This window comes from Oreochromis niloticus, linkage group LG3 (assembly GCF_001858045.2).
Source record: "Oreochromis niloticus isolate F11D_XX linkage group LG3, O_niloticus_UMD_NMBU, whole genome shotgun sequence".
Classification (NCBI taxonomy): Eukaryota; Metazoa; Chordata; class Actinopteri; order Cichliformes; family Cichlidae; genus Oreochromis; species Oreochromis niloticus.
Window position 1 is genome coordinate 62,508,641 of NC_031967.2, and position 27,048 is coordinate 62,535,688.

Genomic DNA, 27,048 nt, shown 5'->3' on the forward strand with positions numbered 1-27,048 from the left:
TTCACCCACTAGAGGGCGCTCACGCACCTCAGTAAATTTGTCATGTTTAGTCAGCGATGCAAAGATTTACAAGATTCACTGTTATAAGCTTTTTAAGGTCAAAGACAATCGTAATATGGTGTATTTTATCTCATGGTATAGAAAAGGTAAGAGGCTAAATGTTAGAAGGGTTGAATAAATATACACGGCAAAGCACTCGATGTAGAGATTCAAGGGCCTTAAAGGTGTAATTATTTGAAGTAATGAATTCATTTAAAGTAATTCATTTATGATTAATAAGGAAAAAGGTTGAAGGTAACACAATGTTTCAGTTACCAATGGTAATTTTATTCTGTATATTTTGTAGCTTTTACAGTGTGATCACATTCAAAGCTGTTCAGTAAAAGGATTGTGAACCATCAGTTTGGAGACCATCTTTTCATCCTGGGATGCTGTGCTCGATTCTTCACTTTAAATTATTCCTTTTTAATTTGTGTCATTGGCAGAGAAGATAAATCATGTGACGTTCATCATGTCACATGTCACCACAGATTTAAATGTAGGTTTGATGTCTCTGTGTGTTTGTTATTAACACTGTGGATTTTTCTCATATACTGAGGTTTGAAACATTTCTGGACTTAGTGAAGTGTTTCTGTCTGTGTCAGAGACGTTAACCTGATAGTGTGGATTAAATGTTGGATAATACTGATGGATTTTGTCTGCATGTGTCGAGAATCAAGCTAACAGCTATCACACTGTTAATTTTACAGAAAGTGAAAAATAAATCAAATATTTGTGACATTTAGTTATTAAACTATTAAACATGATAAACTGACTAAGTACATGTAAAACATCCAGAGCAGCTCTATGGGCTCCAGTTGTGCTCATAAATATTTTGTATTTGTAAATCAGACTGTGTAGTTGTGAAGTTGTGTAACCTTGGAAACCAAAATGTCTGAAAATTTTATGTTTGTGCATCTATAGATGAGAATTTGTGTGTGTGTGTGTGTGTGTGTGTGTGTGTGTGTGTGTGTGTGTGTGTGTTAAATGTTATTGTTAAAGTTTGGTTACAGATATAAAGTAAAAATAAAAAAACTACATGTAAACTCTACCAAGTTCCCTGCTTGTGTGTGAGTTTCAACTCACAAGTACGAATTTTGACCTGATTTTCCTTCCTTTCAACTGATTGGTCAGTGTCATGCCAATCAGAGAACAGATGGGTTTGGCTTATGCCGTGGTTTTGCGGTTTTGCTTTACCAAGCTTCAGGTCCTGGAAGGGTGATACATTTTAAAGATGGAGGATGGCGACAGTACTGCTTCAGTGCAGTGTGAGTCAAGGCCCTTTCACATTGGATGCACCATGATGCGCTCATTGCTAACTAGAGCGAAGGATCCAACAGTTGTGTTGTGCTGCCACACTACGTGTACTAGACGTGCCTGCTGCTCCTTGTTGTTTTCAAACATATATCTCTCTGACTTTATGTCCTCTACAAGAGTTTGTGTTGTATTGTATTGATGTCTTTGATCATCATCATCATCATCTTCACACAGACACAGATACCTGCTAATCAGTAATCAAATACAATCACACCAAAACTGGAGCTCAGACTTCCTGGCAGAAGGAGAGAGGAGGCTGCAGGAGGAGCTGGAATCATGCAAAGGTGGATCATTTAGGAGTCCTTTGACCTTCAGGTAGAAAAGGGGCGTGGCCACAGCTGGAATATCCAGACCATGGAGGGAGGACTGAGTGAGCTCTGATATCTGTCACACTGATTTATGCTGTGAATTTATTTCAGTGTCCGTAAATATGAAACATGTCATTATCTCTGTTACACCTGACATCATAAGATGCTGCTGTTTGTGGACTTTAACACAACTGTTCATCATGGAGATCAGTCAACTTTAAAACAAGGTTTAAAATATGAGGATGTCAAGATGTTATACTTTTTTTAATTAAAGGCAATCAGGTCAAAGGCAGGAAACAGAGGAGACAAGGGGGCAGTGGCAGGGGTGCGGTCTCTGGCTCCACTGCAGTGCCAGGGTGGCTGGCGGGGCAGAATCAAGGATGCAAGATGGGAAATGAGAAAGAGGAAAGGAAGAAAGAAGCAGAATGAGGAGTCATCACACTGATGAAGCTTCACTGATGATCTGCTTGTTTCCATGTTAGTGTTTAAAGTCAAACATCTCCCTCTAGTGGCCATATATAAACCATGTGTGAGGATGGTGTTAATGTAAAATGTGAATCATAGTGTTCCAGTCAGTCATCAGTGTGTCTCTGCACAGCTGTAATTAAAATGTGTTCAGAGGGCCTCAGTGTCTGAATGGTTCCAGTTCAGCTCCATAACAGCAGCGTCCCTGGTTTGATTCCTGTGTTTCAGCTCATATCTGCCTCTCTCACTGAGGGGGACGTCCACTACATGGACATGGATTTGTTAGTCACACAAACTACAGATCACTGAGAGCAGAGGAGACTTTATTCTCTTTAAAGTTTGTGAATAACCTCAGAAGTTTCACTGAGTATGATGTGATTTATTTATCCTCACATAAAACATTTAATGATTTTAAATACACGAGCGATGTGACTGTCTGTATATTTCAGAATAGTTTTGTTAATGAAGTTCATGCATCACCATCTCTGGTAGCCAGTGTTGGGGAGTAACGGAATACATGTACCGCCGTTACGTATTCAGAATACAAAATATGAGTAACTGTATTCCGTTACAGTTACCGTTTAAAAAGGTGGTATTCAGAATACAGTTACTTTGGTGAAATAAATGGAATACACGGCGGTACTTCCCTGTTTCATATTGTCGCGGGTCAGGATTGTTTGGGTTTGTTTGACAGCTACGTTCTGTTGTTCCAGGCGGCAGCGTTACGGTTGCCATGGTTACAGGGTGACGCTCTCTCTCTGCGTGTTTCCTGGGTGAGAGAGCGCCTTTGTGTTGTTGTTGTTGTGCTAAGCTAATAGGCAGACTGCTACAGGCATAGCTCTAAAGAATGTAGCATCATGGGCAGTGTAGTCCGTGCTGCAGGGAGAATGGACTACCATACCCGTTATGTGTCTGTGAGCGAGGGAGGGAGAGAAAGGAAAAGTCCGAGCTGTCACGGAGCAAAAACGGGAGCTGGAAGCATGTAAATATAATAATAACCACCGCAGCCAAGAAGAGTGCCTGACGAGCCCATTTGTAAGTAAGCTATTAAGACTCAACTGTACACTGTGTTCGTGTTTTCCTCCGGGAAAAATAAGTTCCGTTGGAGCAGCCTTTCAACGCCTCTCTCTGTCTCCCGCAAGCAAAGTTGACCCAGACAACAAAGTAAAGCTAGTTTTCGGCTACCAGCTCGACACGAACCCGACGTATTAGCCCGAGGTCCCGTTTCGGACCTTCAGTAACAGTAATAAATCACAGCAATAGTACATTCACGTAGTTGTAAACAGCATGATAATATATTAAGTATTCCAAAGTATTCAGAATACGTTACTGTCATTGAGTAACGTAACGGAATACGTTACAGAATAGATTTTGGGGCATGTATTCAGTATTCTGTAGTGGAATACATTTTAAAAGTAACCTTCCCAACACTGCTGGTAGCGTAGTTGTACCAACTGTCTCTGTTCTAACAAAGGAAGAGGACGTCTTCAGAGGAAGAGGGCGGGCTTTACTTGGTGTCAGTGACAGAAATGAAAAAAGCTCAAATGAGTGAGAAGGACGATGAAGGAAACATCTGTGCTGTGTCTGCTCTGTAAGTAGAATCTCTGTGTTTGTTTGAATTCTTGTACTTTGACTGTCTGCTCTCCTGATAACTGATGATGGAGGAGAAGACATGAAAAACAAATCAGGCTGAATTCAAGTTCAAAACACCACGAGGACCAACTGCAGGTCTGAACTGACTCTTTATCAGAGCTGAGCTCTCAGTTTTCTACATGAAAAATGTGTAAAATTATAGAAGTTCAGATAAATCACTGCCCACAGTGTTCTGTACTGATATAAGACCAGTTGTTTTCTTTCCAACTGAAAATGAGCAAATCTCAGTTTCTACATGACAAATGTGTAAAATTATAGAAGTCCGATTCAGCTCACTGCCCACACTGTTCTGTATTGATTTAAGATTTTTGTCGATTGATGAACTTTTTTTGTTTTTTTCTAGTAGGCAGTGAACAGCGGGAACATTTCTTTGATTTAATTATTTATCTGTTACTTGTATATATTTTAAACATGTTGCTGGTGTTAAATAGAAAATAAGCAGATTCATCAGAGAGAGACGAGTTTGTGCGTTTGTCAGCTGTTTGTGTGGAGTTGTTCTTTATGTTCACCTTAAACAGTGTTGGGAAGGTTACTTTTAAAATGTATTCCACTACAGATTACAGAATACATGTTCCAAAATGTATTTGTAACGTATTCTGAATACTTTGGATTACTATAGATATCATCATGCTTTTTACAACTACATGAATGCTATTTCTGTGTGATTTATTACTATTACTGAAGGTTACTCGCCATACCAATACCAACTAGATTTTTAAATCTTAATATAAAATGAGTAACAGCAGGTGGACATTAGGTAAGGCTGCACTTTTTGCAGCGATCTCATATAGAAAATTATTCAGCGCATATATAAAACAGGTCCGCAGCTCTGAACCGTAGTAAAGGGACCTCTGGCTAATACGTCAGGTTCGTGTCGGGCTCATAGCTGAAAACTAGCTTTACTTTGTTGTCTGGGTCAGCTTTGCTAGCGACAGTCAGAGAAACGCGTTGAAAGGCTGCTGCAACAGAACTTATTGTTTCGGAGGAGAACAGGAACACAGTGTACAGTTGAGTCTTAATAGCTTACTTACAACTGGGCTCGTCAGGCACTCTTCTTGGCTGCAGTGGTTATTATTATTATTATTATTATTATATTTACATGATTCCAGCTCCCGTTTCTGCTCGATGACAACTCGTACACACATAACATGCCGTGTAATCCATTCATTCAACAAAGTAACTCTATTCTGAATACCACCTATTTAAAAGGTAACTGTAACTGTCAGGGGTTGCTGTGTAGAAGTGGAGAAGAGGACTCAAACGCAGGCCTCACGGTGAAGATTCAGGGTGTTTATTGTACGGGACAAATGACGAGAATAGGAGATGGCTGGCTGACTGAACTGAACACACGTAATGACATTATATTAATGACAAGACATGAACTGATGAAACTGACTAAATACTCAGGCTGAATAATGAGCGATTAGGGGCAGTAAACAGCTGGACTTAATCCAGCTGGGAAGATGACTAGAACATAATGCACACAGACTAGGGCTAACACAATAAAACAGGAAGTGGAACATACGGAAAAAAGACAGTGAACATAAACTGAAAATACCAGGTCAACAATGTTCCCTCTAATTTTTCATGTGTCTGAGCGAACACACAAACTCCCTGAGCGATCCCTTGGACCACTGTGGGCGACATCAGACGTGTGCACTGTGGTCACGCCAGCATCGAATCCATCCAAGTTACATGGTTTATTAAAATAATCAAATTACAGCATTTACATTTATGTTAGACTACTTTTAAACTGCTTTAGCCCACTTACAATGAAAATTAAAAAAAAAACATCTAGCCATTGGCCTGTGTAGTATGTTAACACTATTGGAAGTAAAAATAACTTGAACTCCAATTTTGAAAACAACTTTTTTTTTTTTTTTTAAATAAAGCTCTGACTTGTATTATGAGTATTTTTGCGCTAAACGTCTCAAATCTCTCACATCTCAAAACACCGCTGTCACTCCTAAAACTTCCCCCTGTTTCTTAACAACTAGATGCCACGTTGCCATATCATTTTTTTTTATTTTTTTTTTTGATTGGTCGACATGGTACTTTTTTGGACGAATAGGAAAGAGAGAGGAGGGTGGGGTTTGTTTTTGCTCACAGGTGGAGAGTGCTTTCGTTCGTTTTCCTTATAAAACGCCGTTTTTACCGTTTCTTCCCGCAGTAAATATAAACAACGATAGTATTCAGGAAGAAAACCAAACATTGCAGATATTTTTATCATAACCCTGGTTTTACGTGGCCTATCAACACAATTTAAAACTGGTATAAAGTCCACACTTTTTGCGTCAATTGTTCCGTCTGTCCTGCTCACATCTCCAATGGTTGTACACGTTGTCATTAACGTGGCTTCACTCCACATCAGCCACGCCGCTTTGCTAGCTAAAACACCGGTGTCGGTACATAAGGACGCTGTCATAGCCTGTTAACGACGTTGATTGGCTGCGTATATACGAATGTGAATCGCGTGATTGGCTGGACTATGGGATAAGGTGGCATCGTTCTAATCCCATACAGGAGCAGCCAGTCACTCACTGACTAACACTGCAAAACAGAATTGTTAAAGTATTAATTTTAATTTCAATTCAGGTAAGATTTTTTTTTAGTGCGCAATTGGCACGTGCGCAGCTTAGAGGGAACATTGGGCTACAACCCACCTCAGGCTCATCCATGTTTTAACAATGCCTGTGGCATTTCTCCACTGCCTAAAAGGGGGCGCCACTGAGCCAATAAACGTCACAATACACAAACACATTGTGGTTAACGTGGCAAGTGGAGTCATACAACATAAACACTGTTACATTAACATTTATCAGGCTGATGTTTGACACACAGTAATATTTATAACAGTAGGTGTAGTGGCAATTCCTTTACCTTTGACAAAACTAACGTCCCACAATTTAAAGTCCACAAGCCACTGCTGCACTGAGGTAATATTTCGTACGCAGGCAAAAGAAGTCCATTGTCCAAACTTGAAAGTTGCGTTTTTACGGTTTATTTATCCAGTTTGGCAAGCAATAACAAGAATCCTTCCTGCTGCTTCTCCTGCTCTGGTAAAAAAACCATAGGCCCACCCCAATGCATGCTGGTCCTATGCCAGTCTTTTTATTTATAGAAACAAAATGGCCCTACAGCTCTTACTGACTAATTTAACAAAATAACAACAAACAAACAAAACATTGAAACAAAATATTAACCAACAAATAAACTTGTAAATAAACCCCAAAATATAAGTAAACTAACAACAAACTTTAATTTCAAAATAATAAAAATAAAGAACAAATAGCTCCAACACTCCGGCCCCTAATTGTGCATACAATCACAATTACTTTAAAGTCCCAAAAGGAGGAGCTATTCCCTTAAACAGGTCCTTAATCTCTGTTGAGGGTTTTCTTCACGATGAGGCTTCCAGTAGCAAAATAAGTTTTGTCACTGGCCTTTCCAAAACACTAGTCTTTGTCTGTAGTCTCACAGAACGCACCAAGCCTTTTGCATCCTGGTTTACATTTAAGACTTTCGCCATCATCCACGATCCTCTTGGAGCTGTAGCGTCTGCAATTAAAACAACATCTCCAGGTATAAGGCATCTTTTAGTCTTCATCCATTTTTGCCTTTCTTGCATCAGAGGTAGGTACTCCGAAAGCCATCTCTTCCAGAACAACTCTGCCATGTACTGTACCTGTTTCCACCTTTTCCTGACATGCAGATCACTTGGATGAAACAGTCCTGGTGGTAAAATTGGTTTATTTTTCAGCAACAACAAGTGATTGGGTGTAGTGCTTCAAGATCATTTGAGTCATCCGAAACTTTAGTAATGGGTCTGTCATTCAATATAGCTTCAACCTCACAGAAGACTGTTTGGAGTCCTTCATCATCCAGAACTTGCTCTTTGAGAACTGAGGCTAAAATACTCTTTATTGAACGAATAAGGCGCTCCCACACACCGCCTTGGTGAGAAGCTGCTGGGATGTTAAAGTTCCATCTCATGCCATCCTGAACAAAAGCCTTTTGAATTTTAGCATGGTCCAGCCCAGTCAAACTTTCTTTCAACTCTCGGTTCGCCCCAACAAAATTTGTAGCATTATCAGATCTAATGGTCGACACTGGGCCTCGTCAACAGATGAACCTCCGCACAGCATTTATACAGGAGTCTGTATCAAGTGTACAGGCAATCTCCAGATGTACTGCACGACTGGTCAAACAAGTAAAAAGAACTCCATACCTTTTAAGGAGACTTCGTCCTCTTTTAACACTTATAGGTCCAAAATAGTCCACTCCAACATTTGTGAATGGAGCTGTGTCTGGCAGGACTCTCTCTTCAGGGAGATCCGCCATTTTTTGTTCAACAAACCTTCCTCTGTTGCGTCTACACGTGATACAACGAGAGATAATTTTCCTGGCAGCAGAATTTGCATTTAGTATCCAGTATTTTTGTCTTAGTTTGGACAACATGTGTGCTCTTCCTGCATGTCCCAACCTTTAATGGATATGGCGTAAAATCAGTGTTGACACATGCATATCTTTTGTCAAAATTGCAGGATGCTTTACTTCCATAGGCATGGCTGCTTTATTCAATCGGCCACCCACTCTGAGGATTCCTGCATCCAACACTGGATCAAGTTTGTAGAGACAACTTCCCTTAGAGACTCCTTTGAGGCCATTGCTGATTAAAGCCATTTCAGTTGTAAATCTCTGTTGTTGTGCATATTGAATAATAGCTTGTTCTGCCTTTACTAAGTCTTTTGGAGTCAGATTTCCTTTTTTCAAAGTGGTCTTAAATCTCTCCATTCTTATCTCCACTTCTTTCTGACTTTCCAGATCATTCTTATTCAAACCTGCAGCAAGCAACTCTTTCCTCTTCTGCGCCAGCAACGCCAAGGCCTCTTTCATCTTTAAAAACCAGGCTACAGAGATTTTAAGTTTTGCCCAAGACGAGAAGTAGTGGATTAGATGGCTGGTAGGATTTTGTAATTCCTTCACAATGACATTCATCGTCAGGTCCTTTTTGACCTCTGGATCATCTGCAGAAATTACACGGTACTCCACATCCAGTTTAGGCCATTCCTTTTCTGACCTATAAAGAAATTCTGGCCCTTTTATCCATCTTCTACATTTGAGGAAATCTCCAGCTCTCATGCCTCTGGATGCATCATCTGCAGGATTCTCCTTGGAAGAAACATCTCTCCACTGATTCACATCTGTTGCTTCTCGGATGACAGCGATTCTGTTTGCAACAAAAGTATTAAATCTTCTGGTTTCATTGGAGATGTATTTCAGTACTGTTGTACTATCAGTCCAAAAAACTGATTTTTCCAACCTTACCTGCAGCTCTTTTTGCAGAAGCATATTCACTCGAACTGCAGCCGTCAATTCCAGCCTGGGAATTGTAGTTTGCTTGAGAGGAGCAACTCTTGCCTTTCCCAGGATAAAAGCAACATGCGTGATGTTATTCTTCTCCAACTTTAAATATGACACCGTTCCATACCCATCTTGACTTGCATCAGAAAAATGATGCAGTTGTGCCTTATCTAGTCTTCCAAAGCAAGTTGGTTTAATGCAACGTTCCACTTTGAACTTTGAAATCAGCTGGAGATCCTCCAGCCAATCACGCCACCGCTGGGAAAGAGAGTGGGGAATAACTTCATCCCACTTCAAATTTTGTCGGCAAAGCTCTTGTAGCAACAGTTTAGCTGGCATACTGAAGGGAGACAAGATTCCCAAAGGATCATACAGCGAGCTGACCACAGACAAAATGCCCCTTCTGGTTGTTGGACGGTCCTGCAAGGAGGTTTTGAACTGGAACTTGTCTGTTTCTATGCACCACTGCAAACCCAGTGCTCTCTCAACTGGAAGTTGATTTGTGTCCAAATCCAGATCCTTAATTTCTTTTGCTCTTCTTTCCTCTGGGATTGACATGAGCACTGTGCGACTGTTGCTGATCCATTTTGAAAGCTTAAATCCTCCTTTAGCGCAGATATCTGTCAGCCTCTTCACCATGTGCACTGCCTCCTCTTCTGAAGCAACAGATTTCAAACAATCATCCACATAAAAGTTTCTTTTGACTGTATCAACCACTTCAGCTGGAAACTGTTGTGCATTATCATCTGCAGTTCTCTGTAGAGCATAATTTGCACAGCTTGGTGAAGATACTGCTCCAAACAAATGCACTTTCATCCTGTATTCCTGGGCTGACCTTGTAGTGTCGCCATGTTGCCACCACAGGAAACGGAGAAAGTTGACGTGTTTTTCTGAGACGTGCACCTGGTGAAACATGGAATCAATGTCCGCCATTAATGCAACAGGCTCTTGTCTAAATCTGATCAGAACTCCAACCAGCGAGTTTGTGAGATCAGGTCCCTGTAGAAGCTGACTGTTCAATGATGCTCCTTTATAAGTTGTTCCACAGTCAAATACAACTCTTAACTTGCCCTTTGTGGGATGATACACTCCATGATGAGGGATGTACCACACCTTTCCATCATCTTTGTGCAACTCATCTGCAGGCACAAACTCGGCATATCCTTGTGCAAGCATGTTGTTTACACATTTGGTGTATTCATCCTTATAATGAGCATACTTTTCAAATCTCCGTCTGAGACTCTGGAGACGCTGCTCCGCGACACAGAGGTTATTTGGCAAGCTGGGACCTTCTCTCCTGAAAGGCAAATCAATGTGATAATGATTTCCAATAAGCTTTATTGAACTACTAACAATATCCATGAAACACAGATCCTCTCTGGACATTTCATTCTGCTCCTCTGATGATCTTTCATTAAAATCATGATTGTACTGTTTAATCAACATTTCTTCAAGACGCTCAACAGAAATCCTATTGGCTGTTACAGCAGTGCAGTTGGTTTTATTTCCACTGTTACTTCCAGTGCGCAGGGGACCATTTATGACCCAGCCAACCTTTGTTTTTACAGCATAAGGTCCACCATCCACGCTGTTTATCACCTTCCATGGCTCTAAAACATTGGAAGCATCAGTGCCCATCAGTAGCATTAATGTTGTGAAGTTTAACAGGTTTAAGATGAGACCACTGATCGATGTCGCCTTGCTGGGGAATATTGACTGTAGAAACTGGCATAGTCTTTTGAGTCAAAACATCTGGCAACGGCATGAAATAATTCGTTTCCAACCCAGACACTTCCAAACCAGACAGAACTTGTGCACTAACAATCCTATCTTGACTCATTGTTCTCAAAAGGATATTGGTCTTTTTACCTTTTAGATTCAGTCTTTTTGCCAGAGTTTCTGTACAGAATGTACCTGAACTTCCAGGATCCAAAAACGCATAGGTTTGCACAATTTTATTGCTCTTTTGGCTCTTAACTTGCACTGGAACTATAGAAAAAACTGCATCAACTTCATGACCGGCCCCAATATGCCCACATGTCTGAGTGGTTGCAGTTGAAAAGTTGACATTAGAGCTTGTCATCTGTTGAGTTTGTTCTGAGGACGCACCTGGATCTTTTCGCTCTATGTGAAGAACCCCTGGGTGCTTTTGGTGACACACGTTGCAATCCAAACGACTCCTACAGTCTTTGCTTGTGTGACCAACTTTTAAACAACCAAAACAAATTCCCCTTTCCTTGATAAAAGTCAACTTATCCCGATGCGTTTTAGCTTTAAACTGCTTACAATTCTCTAGTGAATGATTGCTGTGTGACCAAAACAAACAACTATGCAGAACAGTGGAATTTGTTCTGCTTCCAGTTAACTGAGTTTTGATTCCTGGCACTGTACTGACATTAGTGGCAAAACTACTTCCCTTTTTTCTTTGCTTGGTGGAACTTGAAGCTTTAAAGCTGCTTCCAGATTGTGAGTCTTGGATGTTGCCAAACACTGGATCTGATGCTACTTTTACCTGTTTTATTATAAAGGCAACCAGATCAGTGAACACTGCTCTATAACCATTTTGTTCCTGCAGTTCATATGCAACAACTCTCCATTTTTCCCTCAATTTATATGGAAGTTTCATAACGACCATTCTCATGTTTGAGGGCAAATCCAACTCCTTCATATAAACAACTTGCTGTGTTAGATTCGAACATCCTTGAAGAAAAAGAGAGAATGACTGTAGACCTTTCACATCCTCACTTTTAATAGGTGCCCAACTCACAATCCTCTCCATATATGCAGAGGCAATTTTATTTTCGTTCCCAAAATGTTCTTCAAGAAGATCTTTGGCTGTGGAATAGCCCTGCTCAGGAGATAAATGCTGACAACTATGCACCAAGTCTCTAGGCTGCCCCCTAGTGAACTGCTCTAAAAAATGCAAACAGTCGCTCCAGTTATCAGTTTTAGCTTCCACTCCATTTTCAAAGGCATTCATAAATGACCTGTACTGTAAAGGGTCTCCATCAAACACAGGGATGTTTCTGGCGGGGAGGACAGAAGATAAGTTTTGTTTTACAAGCAAAGTAGTGATATCATTTTGTTTTTGCATAATATTTACAATCTCCTTCGTGCAATTCTCAGTCAAAGTAGGAGACTGAGGCTGTGTTTGCTGCGTCACTTGAGCTCAATCATCCACCTCATGTTGGGTTTGACTTTGTCTTGGTATGATTACTTGTGATTCAGATGCAGAATTTATACCAGAGTAATCTCTTGATGCTGGAACAAATGTATCGGCACAAGGATTTAAACTAGGCGCCTCTTGTACGTGCCCTCTTTCAAAATAAGAGTTCATTCCATCAGAACGCTCAGAGCTACAAACTGAGTTTATTTTTAAGACACGAAGCTTTGCATTAGTGGCTGCCAGCTCTGTTTCCAAGGATAATGTCTCCTTTTCTTTTCTCAGTTTTTCCTTTTCTTTTCTCAGTTTTTCCTCTTGCGCTTCGATAGAATGTTTTTTTCTTTAATGCAGCGAGTCGCTCCATGAGCGCTGCCTTGTCAGCCGCAGCTTTAATGCGTGCGGAAGATGTTGATGAAATTCGACTTCGCTGTGACAATGTTTTTGAAGGTGGCTTTACACTTAAGATGTTAGAGACACTGTCTTCAGGATTTATTTCATCCAAACTTTCAACAGCTTGATCATTAAGAGCAGTATTGCTTTGTTCAGTATACGGCTCGCCTGCTTCCTGCAACCAAACCTTTACTTTGTCCATAAAACCAGAGAATGCTGTCACCTTAGACTGAAAATGTGCGGTTTGCCTTGTCACTTCATCTTCTGGCAGTGGCAAACTTAAAAAGGATTCTTGCAAAGCGTTTGCATCTTGATAGCATTTAATAAACTTCCCAAATTCAGAAGACACTTCCTTAACGTTCTCATGTGACGTCATTAAAGCAGAAATTTTCCCCATGTACTTAGATGCTTGCTTACACATTGAACGCCGCTTTTCTTGGCACGTCTTTATATACAAATACAAACCCTTTGGCGTAAATTTGATGCTTCTTTTCTCTGCTTGCATCTTAGTGTCATCCTCTTGTTTACTCTTAATATCCGACATTTTTATTGTCCTCTTGGATTATTTCAAACATTATAAAGATGCACAGCACACTGAGAATCCAGAGCATAGAGCACAAACATGACATCTATTTACCGGCTGATTGCAGTGAACAAACATTTCCACAGAGGGCGTTGGCATGTTTCAATTAGCGATCCAATTATGCACCAATTTAGTACATCAAAACTCAGTTCATCAGTCTTTGTAGTGAAATAATGTCTTTAAACTCCAATAGCTTCACCGTTTTCCTTTACGGCTTAAACAATATTATCACTCAACAATTTTGATGAACGAGTGACATGTTGATCCAGGCCTCAACATCAAATCCGTCTGGATTACTCACCAGACGATCCAATAACTTTTACTCAAGTTCGACGGTGGTCCTTGAAATCCTTATATCCAACATATCCATTAATGAAGGATTATTCCTTTGTCCACAGGGCAGGTTTTTTACTTTATGTAGTGGCAATTCCTTTACCTTTGACAAAACTAACGTCCCACAATTTAAAGTCCACAAGCCACTGCTGCACTGAGGTAATATTTCGTACGCAGGCAAAAGAAGTCCATTGTCCAAACTTGAAAGTTGCGTTTTTACGGTTTATTTATCCAGTTTGGCAAGCAATAACAAGATCCTTCCTGCTGCTTCTCCTGCTCTGGTAAAAAACCATAGGCCCACCCCAATGCATGCTGGTCCTATGCCAGTCTCTTTATTTATAGAAACAAAATGGCCCTACAGCTCTTACTGACTAATTTAACAAAATAACAACAAACAAACAAAACATTGAAACAAAATATTAACCAACAAATAAACTTGTAAATAAACCCCAAAATATAAGTAAACTAACAACAAACTTTAATTTCAAAATAATAAAAATAAAGAACAAATAGCTCCAACAGTAGGTGTGACATCAGTGATTATCAGCTGCTGTCTGGACTGCTTACAGAAAACTTGTCCTTCATTGATAAACACTGAAAGCACATGCATCATGATGATTTATCTAAGTGCTGCAGCTTAACACAACTAAACATTTTTATTGTGAGCAGACTGCTGAATGCTGAAAATACTGAGTCTGGACTTCAGGAGAAAACCAGAAACACAACAATGAACAGAAATAGAACAGAAATGGAGCCGACTGACTGTGAATAAAATATCTGACAGCTGTGATGAAGCTGTGTTAGAAATATGTTTTAAATTACGTTTTTTAACATTAATTGCAATGTATGCTTCTAATAGAGTTGATACACTCATTAACAGGGTACAAGTATCATGTGTGAAGGGATAACTAAGAGGGATACAAAGAGTTGAAGTGAGTGTTGAAGGTAAATTACTGCACGTTTACAAAACACAGTTTCAGTCAGGAGAGGCTGCTTGGCCTCACATGTATGATAACAGGGTGTCTGTTAAAGATGCCATCAGCATGAATATGAAACATCCCTGGTAACAACTGTAAGGTAGGGAGGAGTTTTCTCACACAGGACAAGATCCCTGACTGGAGGTTAGTGACCGCTGTGTGTGGAAGAACTACGAGGACAACAAATCAGGGAACGCTGAGTCTAAACCACAGCATCTCCACATCGATTTGCACAAATGTACTGTTTATAAGGTTGGGGAAACCTGGAGTCAGCTGGGCTGAAGAAGTGACGAAATATTTCTCCCTCTGAAAACTCTGAGTCCAGATGAAGAGAATCAGCTTTTTTGGATTTACTTACCTGGATGATTGAGCAGCATTAACACATTAGGTGAAAATGTTGTTAAGTGTGAGTAAGTGATAGATTAATGCAATAGGAAATTGTGCTTCTCGGATGGAGAGAAAGTGGAGAGTGATGGATGAGATGAGGCGATGGAAGGAGGAAGAGAGGCGAAGAGTGAGTCACAGGCAGAGCCTAGAGAGGATGTAGAGCAAAGGGCAAGTCAGGAGAAAGAGGCTGGAGTGAGAGAGTCAGAGCAGGACAATGAAGCCATAGAGAGGACATTGTCAAACCTAATTGGACTTACACACCCAGCTGATCCTGCCTATGTCATACAATTCCACATACAGTATGATGAGGCCTTTATTCAAATGCATGATAATATTGGATCCTGACAACCAGTACTGTCGTTCACAGTCTGGCTGAGGCAGACTGTAAGGAGTGATGAAGGTGGACCCAAGTGCAGACACGCAAAATAACAAAACTTCATATTAACTGAACGACCGTTTATTAAAGGCTGGACTTAGAAATACAAAGCAAAGGGCAGAACTAAATCATAATCTAAGCTGGGTGAGCTAAACATAACAAAACCCTGGAACATGGAAATGGACATAGATACAGGTGTCGAAACCTGGAATGAGTTCAGAAACTTGGAAGCACGACATGGAAACAAGGTAAAGTAACAGACGCTTGGACAAGAAATAAATGAACACACACTGGCTGTGTCCCAATTCAGGGGAAGGACGCTCCGAAGGATCCTATGACAGGGTAGGATGGAAGTGACCGGCTGTAAAATTGGCCTTCTAACCTTTGTTCAAGTCTGCCCTTACTTCCATTTTTTCTGCTCGCTAAGACCACAGCATGAAAACTGAAAAATGGACCAAGAAATGTCGCTCTGTGTGGTTGTGTATTGTTTTAATTTCGAGGAGCTACAAAACCGATATCATTGTCGCTGGAATGTTTGGTACCTTAGGCTCATCAGAGACAATCATATCCAGGTAAAATAATTTTCTTTAATCTACATGCATTTAGGAATTACTTTGCTAGTTTCATGGATAATTTCAGTGACTGAATTATTGCCGGTCATTCGTACACATTTTCTGTATCATATAAAATATATAAACTAAATCTCTTTGAAACTTCTGGTTTCTTTTTTTTCGTAGCACTTTATCAAACTGTTGTCTGCTACAGAGTTACAAGTATTATACTAATAATATAGCATCCACCATCTCCTGCTTGTATATCTCTGTAAACATCTTAGTGGTGTGGCAGCCTCGAGTGATCCCTGCAAACCCTGTGGATGGACGATGCAGTGGACAGTGGGAGGAAGCATCCTAAAGCTCTTTGCAGACCACCCTGTGTGATTCTCCACTCGCCCACCAGAAAAGACAAACCGCAGGTCTCAGTTGCAGCAGCCCATCCATGTCTGATCTTGCTCGGGCAGATTCAGCAGCACTGCCAGAGACTTCCTGTAATCTATTACAGGTGTTAAAGAAACGGTCCAGGAACAGGTCACTCAGGTTAATCCTGTGTGAACAACTGTAAATATTGTTTTTCCTTCTTTAAATATTGTTGGTGTATTAGAAATATTCTTGTTTAAATATTATTGACTTTATTGTCATCAAATAAATATCCAAGTAATATTGTTCAAAGTTAGCGTTGTGTTCATACATGCTACAAATGCCTGTAAATCAAATTGAGTTCAGTGACAATTACTGTTTGTTTGAATCAATTTATTAATAACATAAAACCTTTAAACTAATGCAACACGGGCGATCGTGGCTCAAGAGTTGGGAGTTCGCCTTGTAATCGGAAGGTTACCGGTTCGAGCCCCGGCTCGGACAGTCTCGGTCGTTGTGTCCTTGGGCAAGACACTTCACCCGTTGCCTACTGGTGGTGGTCAGAGGGCCCGGTGGCGCCAGTGTCCGGCAGCCTCGCCTCTGTCAGTGCGCCCCAGGGTGGCTGTGGCTACAACGTAGCTTGCCATCACCAGTGTGTGAATGTGTGTGTGAATGGGTGAATGACTGGATATGTAAAGCGCTTTGGGGTCCTTAGGGACTAGAAAGCGCTATATAAATACAGACCATTTACCATAACACATATAACAATGTAACAAATATATTCAAATAAATAAATTTCTCAATACATAACTCATTTGGGAACTAATCTTTCTAGAAGTGAAAACAGTCTGTCCGTCCTCTCCTCAGCCTCTCCTTGCTGCCTCATGTCCTCTCTGATGAGGTCTAGCAGCTCATCATCTCTTTTCCTCTTTCTCCCTGTCGTAGGTGGCTGAGCCGCTTCGTCATCGCTGTCGTTTTGGTCACCCACTGCTGCGCTTGGCCCTGGAGTGTCCTCAGGGAGAGAGGAAATTAGGACAGGAGGCTTAATGGAAGGCATCTGTCCTATCACCTCATCCATGAGGGCAAACCAGGGCCAAGTAGCAGCAGTGGGCTTCCCACTGACCCCCTCTCCTGAGCCTGGATACTTGCAATCCTAAAGGCAGAGGAAATCAAAAATGACAGCAGGCAAATAAAAACACCACAACAACTCTTAGTAATTGCACATTTATTAACTTGTGTTCTTAAGAATTATCTTCTTGATAACACACATACGTACTTTGTATTCTTTAAAGTTATCTCATGTCTTCTGGCCTGCAAGGGGGTGACTTTCCCCTGCAGGCCCATCTTCTCCAGAATTGTCCTGATCACACACAACAAATAAGAGAAGAAAGGACACCATGGCATATTAGGAGTTGGTGGTATGTGTGTTGGTGTTTCTGGGGTTTGTTTTCCTTTTTCGGCACAGGTAGGCGGGGGGCGGTGTTTGACGGCATGCCGGCACACCTGCGGCGCATCGGACGTCATCAGTGGGAGCATTTAGGGAGCTGAGTGATGGACGTCTGATGTCGGATTATTGTCGTTCCCATAAGTGCCTGTCTCGCCGCCTGCTCGCCTGCCTGTTCCTTTGTGCGCTGGCCCATTTTTGGATCTATGACAGAGACTTACCTGGCGCTGGCCTGCAATCGTTGTTATTCCTGTATTTTGGTGTTTCAAGTAAGCTCTCCAACTCTCTCCGTTCGTTTCAGTTTCATTCTCGATTTTCGCCGGTTATCCGCTAATTCTGTTTTGTCCCTCGTTCTTAGGTAGCTCTGGTTTGCCCATCTATCTGTCTGCATACCTCGGCTCCGTTTCATCCCCCTCGGCTCTGTTTATTTGCACATTTACCCGGTCATTGTATATAGCCCCGTCCCCCTGTAAATATTTCCTGACCACTGTTAATAAATCTGCTTCACCGCAGTTCTGTGCCTGTGTGTGTTTCTGCCACTGAATCCACCCGTTTAAATGCACCTAACATGGCAACTATGTTAATCCCTAAGCCCAAAGGTTTTCACAGCAGAACACCAGAGGAACACCGTCTGGACATCACAGGTTCTGTACAGCAGCGGTCCGTGAGTCGTTTGGTACCGGGCCACAGAGTTAAGGCTCCGGTGTGAAATTTATGGTTTTCAGGGGTTTTATCGTTAACTCGGTTTCCCTGAGTCTTTCCCTTGTTGTAGTTGTGCGTCTTATTTTGAAAGAAATATTTACACGTTACCATAGCGACCAGAGAGCATTAAGTGGCAGAGAGGAGGATGTTACTGTCAATGTTGGCGCATTTTCAGGAGGACGCTGCTAATAAAGTTACACAATTACACAGTACATTCACGTTTATTATTATATTTACAAAATACCACAGTTTTTGTCTTGGTCGGATCATTTTATGTGGTTGTATTTATCCGCGATACCTTAAAGGCTCCGTGTCTGACATAAACCGGTCTGTGGCGCAAAAAGGTTGGGGACCGCTGCTGTACAGCATGAGGGTTAATAGGACCGTACTCATATGAATATGATGTGTAAATTGATTTATTCTTGTACATCCATGCCGTAGCGGCCCAATTCTTCACCCCAGTGAAGAGGTGATCGTTTTAATAAATTAAGCCGTTTGGTCTTTGTTCCCCACAACATATCACCAATTCGAAAAAACCAAAATTAGCTGTATGTAAGCGGCAATACATGATAAATCGCGGGACCCCCGATACAAGCTGGTTTACGGTTATTTTAAAGAAAAGAAACATGTCTATGCAGATGCCCAAAGCTTAACAAAACGACCGCTATAACAATTTAACTTTTGTACAACCAGATTTTCATATACTTACATTTGAAAGTGTTTTCTTCTCCTGCTTCGACCACCATCGTTATCAGAAACAAATCTCCTCTATGACCCGCAATGAATCCTGGGATATAGTAGGACATGAAGGATACATCAGACCATCCTTAGAATTCAGGGCAAAGTAGGACGCATTTGACGTCATTGCCTCCAAATATGGCATTGGCGCATCCTTTCCCTGAATTCGGACACGACTAACCCTCAAATTCGCGGAAAAGTAGGACACATTTGTCGCCACATTTTGAGTGCTCTTTGAATTCGGACAGTCCTCGTCGCGTCGCCGTGACGTCATTGCCTCCAAATATGGCATTTTAAGCATCCGTCCCCTGAATTCGGACACAGCCAGTGAACATAGGAACACAGGACCCCTTCAAGATAAAACAGGAAATATAAGACGCAGACATGACAACCTGAACTTGATAACATAAGACACAGACATGAAACACATGAAGGGGGAAGGGAGACTTAACAGGGGTTGGAAGACACAAGGGGAATCTAATAACAAAGAACTAGAAAAAACTAATTTGCCTAATCATAAACATCCAAATAAACTAAACTCAAAACACTGGGTCATAAGACCCAGGATCGTGACAAATAATGTGGACTCCGGCTCATATAAGAGTTGTAGGTAATGAAAGAGCAGATAGGTTGGCTAAGGAAGCTATTAAAAGAATACATGTTGATGGCATAACCCAGTCAGATGTTTCTCCATCTTAAAAATAGTGCCATTGAGAAAGCAATGACCTGTTCGTATTCTACTTATAATTATCTCCTCCTACCTATTTAATCCTCTACTCCTCTTAACTTCTATTGTGTTTTGTACTCTATATAAATGTCTCCCTTTTATTTCATTATCCCATGCCATTTTCCATAAATTCTTACTTTCCAAACCATACTTTTTCCTTCAGATTTAGACAATGGTATCTGTGCATGGTGTAATGCTATCGAAAACACTGAGCGTTTGCTTATTAGTTGCAGGAAGTATGTCAGTCAAAGGAGAATGTTGAGGGTAGTAATGGGTAGTACTACAGAACTCAAGTTTGAAAAGGTGACTGAGTGCTTAAGTCATGATAAAGGGAAAGGAGGGGTTTATCAGTTTTTGAGAAATACTGGACTCATCCAGAGGATCTAAGGATTTGGAAGTGATGTAACAATAAACCCAGCAGATGGCAGTAGTGCAACATCTTTGGATGCAAGCTGCTACTAAAACGGATGAACAAGAAGGAGAAGAAGCTGCATCAGTATGAAATACTGGGAGGAGGAACAAGAAGAACTAGAACAACTAGAAGAAGAAAAACAACACCGACAAGAAAAACTAGCACAACAACAGCTGAAAGGCAAAACATTATTAAATGTAAATTTAATCTGATGTGTTCAGGTTTAAACTCAGGTTCAGTTATTGAGTGAAAACACCAACAGACTCAGACGTTTAGGACAAACTAAGAGTCAGATCAGCAGAAACAGAGAACACGGACATGTCTGCTGTAACTGCGTCACTCTGCTCCACGCTGATGTTTGTCCTGTTTGTCTCTGCAGGTCAGATTTCATAATTTAACTGTATTAAAAACAAACGGAGTTAATTTGAGAAAAAAATGGAACGATCGGCTGCATAGTAAAAATATTAATATATGTTTTACTTTTATAAAAGTAAACATTTTCCTGTGAGACAAACAGTTGGCAGTAGAGTTACTTTCGTGCTGGTTCAGTTTGTCCGTGTGTGCGGAGACTGGATGGAGTCACTCAGAGACTAATAAAGTCTTTCTCTTGTATATTCTGAATAATAAATTCATTTGGCAGACTTGGTTTTATGCCGTGGAGCTGGTTAAAGAACAGCTGCGCATTTTTTTTTTTTTTTTTTTTTTTGCTCTTTAAGGCACAAAATGATAAATCGGAGCGATCGGCCAGATCTGTTACTTTCAGCTGTGATTTTCAGCTTTACTGAAGACTTTATTTAAATCCCATCGACACAAAACAATAACAAGAGTTTATGACAAAATAAGAGTCCGATCAGCAGAACTACAGAACCCGTATCTCTGCTCTAACTGCGTCACTCCACTTTGATGTTTGTCATATTTTCGTGTTTATTAACTGTTACAAACTAAACTGTCTCTGAGATAAAGATTAATGAACATTAGCTGGTTTACATGTTACTAACAAAACCCTTATTTTCATATTGTTTCAGTGTGTGTGAAGGAGACACGAGGCTGGGTGGACACTTAACATCTGTAATCCAGCTGTGACAGAGACAAAGAAGTGTAATGTGTGTGTCAGTGTGATGTGTTGTAGTGTCAGGAGTCAGTATACAGCTACAAAGCTTTTTGTTCAGTGTATACAAACAGCTGTAGCTCCATAAAGGCAGCATGCAGAGACTCACAGTGTCTTATAATGAGAGGCTGCTTTCTCTCACACATTATGTTCACTTATTATCAGCACATGTTGTTGTTCTGTGGAAGCTAACATCTTGTGGTTTCTGACACTTTGCATGTTTAGCATGAGGCTAAAATTCCCCCTCAGTGGGTCACTGGTGACCTGCTGAATGTTCAGAGGTTCATTAAATCCAACATGACTAAAAACTCAAATGTGAAAGGAAATAAACAAAATATTTAAAGTCAATCATTCTGATCATAATTGTACTTTGACCTTTAACCTCTCTGCTCTGTGTTGTTTCCTCTTTCAGACCAGAAAACCATCACAGCTGTGCCTGGAGAGGACGTCATTCTGCCATGTCGAGCACTAAACAAGATCATAGCTCTAAGGTGGAGCAGAGCTGACCTGGGAGATGAATATGTGCTTTTGTATCGAAATGGTCGCTTTGTTCCAGATGACCAGCATCCATCTTTTAAGAACCGGGTGGATCTGCAGGACAGACAGATGAAGGATGGAGACGTGTCTTTGATTCTGAAGGATGTGACGATTAATGATGCTGGAACATACGAGTGTCGTGCCGTCATGCAAGAAATATTCTCATGGTGGCTCATCAGAACCATCTACCTTCATGTTGTTCCTCCAGGTGAGTGAGTAGAGTTGAGTGTGTGTGTGATCAGAGGTGAAGCTGCTTCCTGGTTGTTGATGTTTGTTTGTTGTATGGATGAGCTGGTGGATGTCAGAGGGATACAGATGTTTCTCCAGCTGTTGTCTTTGTGGCTGGTAGTCTAGAGTTCACTTGTGTTCACTTATTATCAGCACATGTTGTTGTTCTGTGGAAGCTAACATCTTGTAGTTTCTGACACTCATGTTTAGCATGAGGTTAAAATTCCCCCTCAGTGGGTCACTAGCAGTGTTTGGTAAGTTACTTTAAATTAGTAACTTAGTTACATTACTAGTTAGTTCTATCAAAAGTAACTCAGTTACTTCAAGTTACTCGTTACTTTCAGAGTAGCTAGTTACTAGGGAAAGTAACTTTGGTTTTACTCAGAATTCTCTTGTTAATGTGTTGCTTCCGTAACTGGATACCCAGCAAGAGTGCCAGTATTCTAGCTTGCTTACTTACAAGTGCACTGTGCCACCTACCAATAGAAAGGAAAAAATAATGTGCACATTTCCACGAGAGAAATCCCACGCCTGGACCGTCGTTGACTGCCGCCATGATTCTAGCCTATGTCACAGCGTCATGTGTGCTTTTTACATCCAACACAAAAACTGCAGTCGTGGTGCTTTCGATTGTACTCAGAACTCGGAAATTCTGCCTTCTGAATAAGAAGATGTAGGTAACACCAGACTGCAGATGAGCTGCATACAGAGCTGGACTGGGACAAAAAAATCGTCCCGGGCATTTTGACTAGAGACCGGCCCACCATTATAGGAAAAATCATAAAGCCTTTCAATGAAAACAAACACTGTTGTGACAGTGATGTACGCTGTCTTGTTGGTATATACGTATCAATCTATCAATCGTTTGTTGTAAGACTCAGATAATTATTTGTTAAAAGCTATTTTAAATGAGAATAAGAAAGAAAAGTATTTCTTTGTGCCCCCCTTTCCCTGTTAATGCCCTACATGGACCCCTGGCAACACTTTGCTAGACCCGCCCCTGCACAGTTACCAGCTGTCAGCTACATAGAAAAGGATCCTGGTGTTATTTGTCTCTCAGAAACAGCTCATAACTTCCCTTCAACTCATTCATGTCACCTAAAGGGTAAGCGTGTTTCTCCATCACCTGTTCAGCTCTGATGATTCAGTAAGGACATCTCCTGGTTTCATCTGCATGTTTCCCTCTCACCAGATAACCAAACCGATATCATGACCAGCAGCTTTTACAGCTGTGACTCCAGCAAACATCAGCTGATACTAGAAAGTAATATTAAATAAATTCTAACAATAACTGATCAAGCTTAAACGTGCTGCTGTTGTTTAGCGCGACATCCGCTGGTTTCCTCTTTCTGGCGCAAAGTGAGCGATAAATAAACAAGAGAGAAAAGCCGATCAGCTGATCATTGATCAGTTTCATGATTGAAGTAGAAACAGGAGAGAATGAGAGAAGAAGAGGCAGCTGTGCAGCTTCAGCTTTGTGTCTTTTTCATTGTAGCTGAAGTCCGGGACAAACTGTGCTCCTTTTCACCTCAATACGAAACGCGTAATATTTTCTCTGAAATTGAGACGATTCTGTTTTTTACAGGACGGTTGGCAACTCTAATAATTAACCATATGAACAAAATAAAGTCACCACACGAAGTAACGAATAACGAGCCTATCTAAATCCCAGTAACGACTAGTTACTGGTTTTGGCATTGTAATGGTCTTTTGCATTTGACGTTTGTTGCATTTGATGTTTGTTAAGCTGGATTTTGTTCCTTTGCGCCCTCCGGTGGTGAACTGTGTAGGGTACAGCTTTGCTGTTTGGGTCTCCACCCAGCCACTTTTTCCTTTGCTAGCGCACATGGTGTCTGCATGCTGCAGCTCACGGTTAGCTCCACACATGGAGAAAATATCGTTTAAAGAGTGGAAATAATTGAAAAAGAAATAATTAAAAGAAGATGGAGGATAAGGCAATAAGGCCATAGAGGACTATTTAGCACCTCCTGGATGTCAGCTCACGGGGTTTGTGTGTTTAAATGTATGAGATGTATCACTGCTGTAACACCTGTAACATTCAGCAGTCGTCTCATTGTTCTGACACACACAACAAAACTATTGACTACACTACACACTAACTACACAAGATTTGCGCTAAACGTCACAATTCGCTTACATCTCAAAACACCGCCGTCACTCCTAAAACTTCCCCCCGTTTCTTAACAACTAAATGCCGTGTTTTGGTCGACATGGTACATTTTTCGACCAATAGGAAAGGGTGAGTGGGTGGGGGGTTGTTTTGTTTTTGCTCACAGGCTTTCAAACATTTTCCTTAAAAAACGCCGTTTTTACCGTTTCTTCCCGCAGTAAATATAAACAACGATAGTATTCAGGAAGAAAACCAAACATTGCATTTTTTTTAATCATAACTCTGGTTTTACGTGGCCTCTCAACACAATTTAAAAACTGATATAAAGTCCACACTTTTTCCGTCAGTTGTTCCGTCTGTCCTGCTCACCTCTCCAATGGTTGTACACGTTGTCATTAACGTGGCTTCACTCCACATCAGCCACACCGCTTTGCTAGCTAAAACACCGGTGTCGGCACATAAGGACGCTGTCATAGCCTGTCAACGACGTTGATTAGCTGCGTATATACGAATGTGAATCGCGTGATAGGCTGGACTATGGGATAGTGGGAACACTGAACATCCGCCAGGTCACCAGCAGAGATTCATTAAATCCAACATGACTAAAAACTCAAACTTCAATGAAATAACCAAAATTTTTAAAGTCAGTCATTCTGATCATAATTGTACTTTGACCTTTAACCTCTCTGCCCTGTATTGTTTCCTCTTTCAGACCAGAAAAACATCACAGCTGAGTCTGGACAGGATGTCACTCTGACATGTCGAGCTCCAAACAACAAATTCATAGGTGTAGAGTGGAGCAGAGCTGACCTGGGAGATGAATATTTGCTTTTGTACCGAAATGGACAGTATGTCCCATATTACCAGCATCCATCTTTTAAGAACCGGGTGGATCTGCAGGACAGACAGATGAAGGATGGAGACGTGTCTTTGATTCTGAAGAATGTGGCGATTAAAGACGCTGGAACATACAAGTGTCGTGTCTACATGACAGAAACAGACTCATGGCAGCTCATCAGCATCATCAGCCTGAGAGTTGTTCCTCCAGGTGAGTGAGTAGAGTTGAGTGTGTGTGTGATCAGAGGTGAAGCTGCTTCCTGGTTGTTGATGCTTGTTTGTTGTATGGATGAGCTGGAGGATGTCAGAGGTAGTTTATCCAGAGGGCTGCTTTCTCTCACACATTATGTTCACTTATTATCAGCACATTGTTTTTTGTGGAAGCTAACATCTTGTAGTTTTTCACACAATTTGCATTTGGGTGGGTTTTCAATTTATCAATTAAAATCGATTCTGGCTTCGATAAGGTAAAATCGATTCATTAAAATCCTGAATTGATTTTTTAATATAAATTTATTTTGCCCGAAATGCCAGAATCTCAGGTGAAACCTCAAAAAATTTCAACAACCACCAAACAGCTAAGACAGTAAATGAGAGCAGGTACACGGATTCTGCACAAAGACGTAAACACAAAGCGCGGAGCCTCCGATGGATCAGAATCAGTGAGATATCGCCTTTCTCACCCAACGGCACCGAAAACGGTCGGGTCTGAAGGCCAACAGCTCGCTGATTCTGATATTTCGGCGGGTCCGTGCTTCGTGTTTACGCCTTTTTTGCGCTGATTCTAAAGCTGTTAGTTTTATCTCTCTACAAACAATATTGACCGAACCAGCAGCAAAAGAAGATCCAAACTATGCTTCACATAAACATTGTCATGGATTCCCTGTGACTTTTGCTGTTTTGCTTCACCCACGATAAAAATCACCCTTCATGCACAGCTCTCTCTCTCTCTCTCTCTCTCTCTCTCTCTCTCTGTACTTCAAGAACAGTTTCCCGTCTAAAAATCTGTTTTCTGCATTATTCGCTTGCTTGTTACGCACAAGTCTACCGTTGTTTACAGCGGTGTCGGCCGCTGTTTTTTTCCCCTTTTACATTCTTCCGAAAAGAAAACCTAATTTCCGCTGTTCAATACTGAACAAATTTAAACTTTTTAAAATTATGCAAAATGCAAAACGCTTAGCCGTGTCTCTAATAAAACCGCTGTAACGTCAGAGGTAACGTTCATATGTTGATTAATGGTTTTCTTTCGTTTTTGATGTACTGCAGAATATTTTTATAAAATCCCAGGCCAGGAATATTCACCTTCATGTTTTTCTGTGTTTTATCTTCAGCTACTTTGACACAAAGGCATCTGATGTGACGCTTACACCTTTGATAAAGTCTGGAAAGTGTCAGCTTCCTTTTTATAGATACAAAAATATGTAAATGTACTGATCTGAATTATAATATTTCTGACTGTCTGAGGAAAATTTCCCAGATTTAAATCGAGTCAAATCGAATTGAATTGAATCGTGGATTGAATCGATTCGGGACCTTGTGATTCTGAATCGAATTAATTATAGAAATCAGTGACAATACCCAGCCCTACTTTGCATGTTTAGCATGAGGCTAAAATTCCCTCTCAGTGGGTCACTGGTGACCTGCTGGATGTTCAGAGGATGTAGACATATACACGGACCAAACTTCAGTCAGGAGAACAACTTAGATAATCCCTCTACAATACGAGGTTAGTTATTAATATACTGCAACAACATGGGAACAGAGCAGCTGCGAAAGAACTCAATATTAATGAATCAACGGTACGGAAGTGGAGAAAGTGCAGTTTTTCGCTTTCCCCATATTTCAAAACTGCTTTGTCTCTTTGCTATTACTATTGCTCGGCATAATTTGTAGTTGATAATGGTTGTAGCCGCTG

The 27,048-nt window shown here is 40.9% G+C and overlaps 2 protein-coding genes across 10 annotated transcripts in view; one reads left to right on the forward strand and one right to left on the reverse strand.

Moving 5' to 3' along the window:
* LOC102077300 (hemicentin-2) overlaps positions 1 to 27,048 on the forward strand; it is a 49,040-nt gene that overhangs the window by 11,610 nt on the left and 10,382 nt on the right. For 2 of the 9 annotated variants that reach the window (XM_025905751.1, XM_025905754.1), the window contains exons 1-3: positions 20,359 to 20,472; positions 21,813 to 22,145; positions 25,009 to 25,344. In XM_025905751.1, coding sequence (XP_025761536.1) covers positions 20,379 to 20,472; positions 21,813 to 22,145; positions 25,009 to 25,344 — 763 coding nt within the window. In that variant the 5' untranslated portion in view covers positions 20,359 to 20,378. Of the gene's footprint in view, positions 1 to 20,358; positions 20,672 to 21,317; positions 21,396 to 21,812; positions 22,146 to 25,008; positions 25,345 to 27,048 lie in introns of those variants that run through there. The other 7 variants (XM_019356944.2, XM_025905752.1, XM_019356945.2 and 4 more) reach the window with 7 other exon arrangements.
* On the reverse strand, positions 8,806 to 16,033 carry LOC112846298 (uncharacterized). Its single transcript, XM_025905755.1, has 2 exons — positions 9,111 to 16,033; positions 8,806 to 9,012 (listed from the first exon to the last, which is right to left on the reverse strand). The coding sequence occupies exons 1-2, from the start codon at positions 10,791 to 10,793 to the stop codon at positions 8,938 to 8,940; spliced, it is 1,758 nt and encodes a 585-aa protein (XP_025761540.1). The 5' UTR covers positions 10,794 to 16,033; the 3' UTR covers positions 8,806 to 8,937.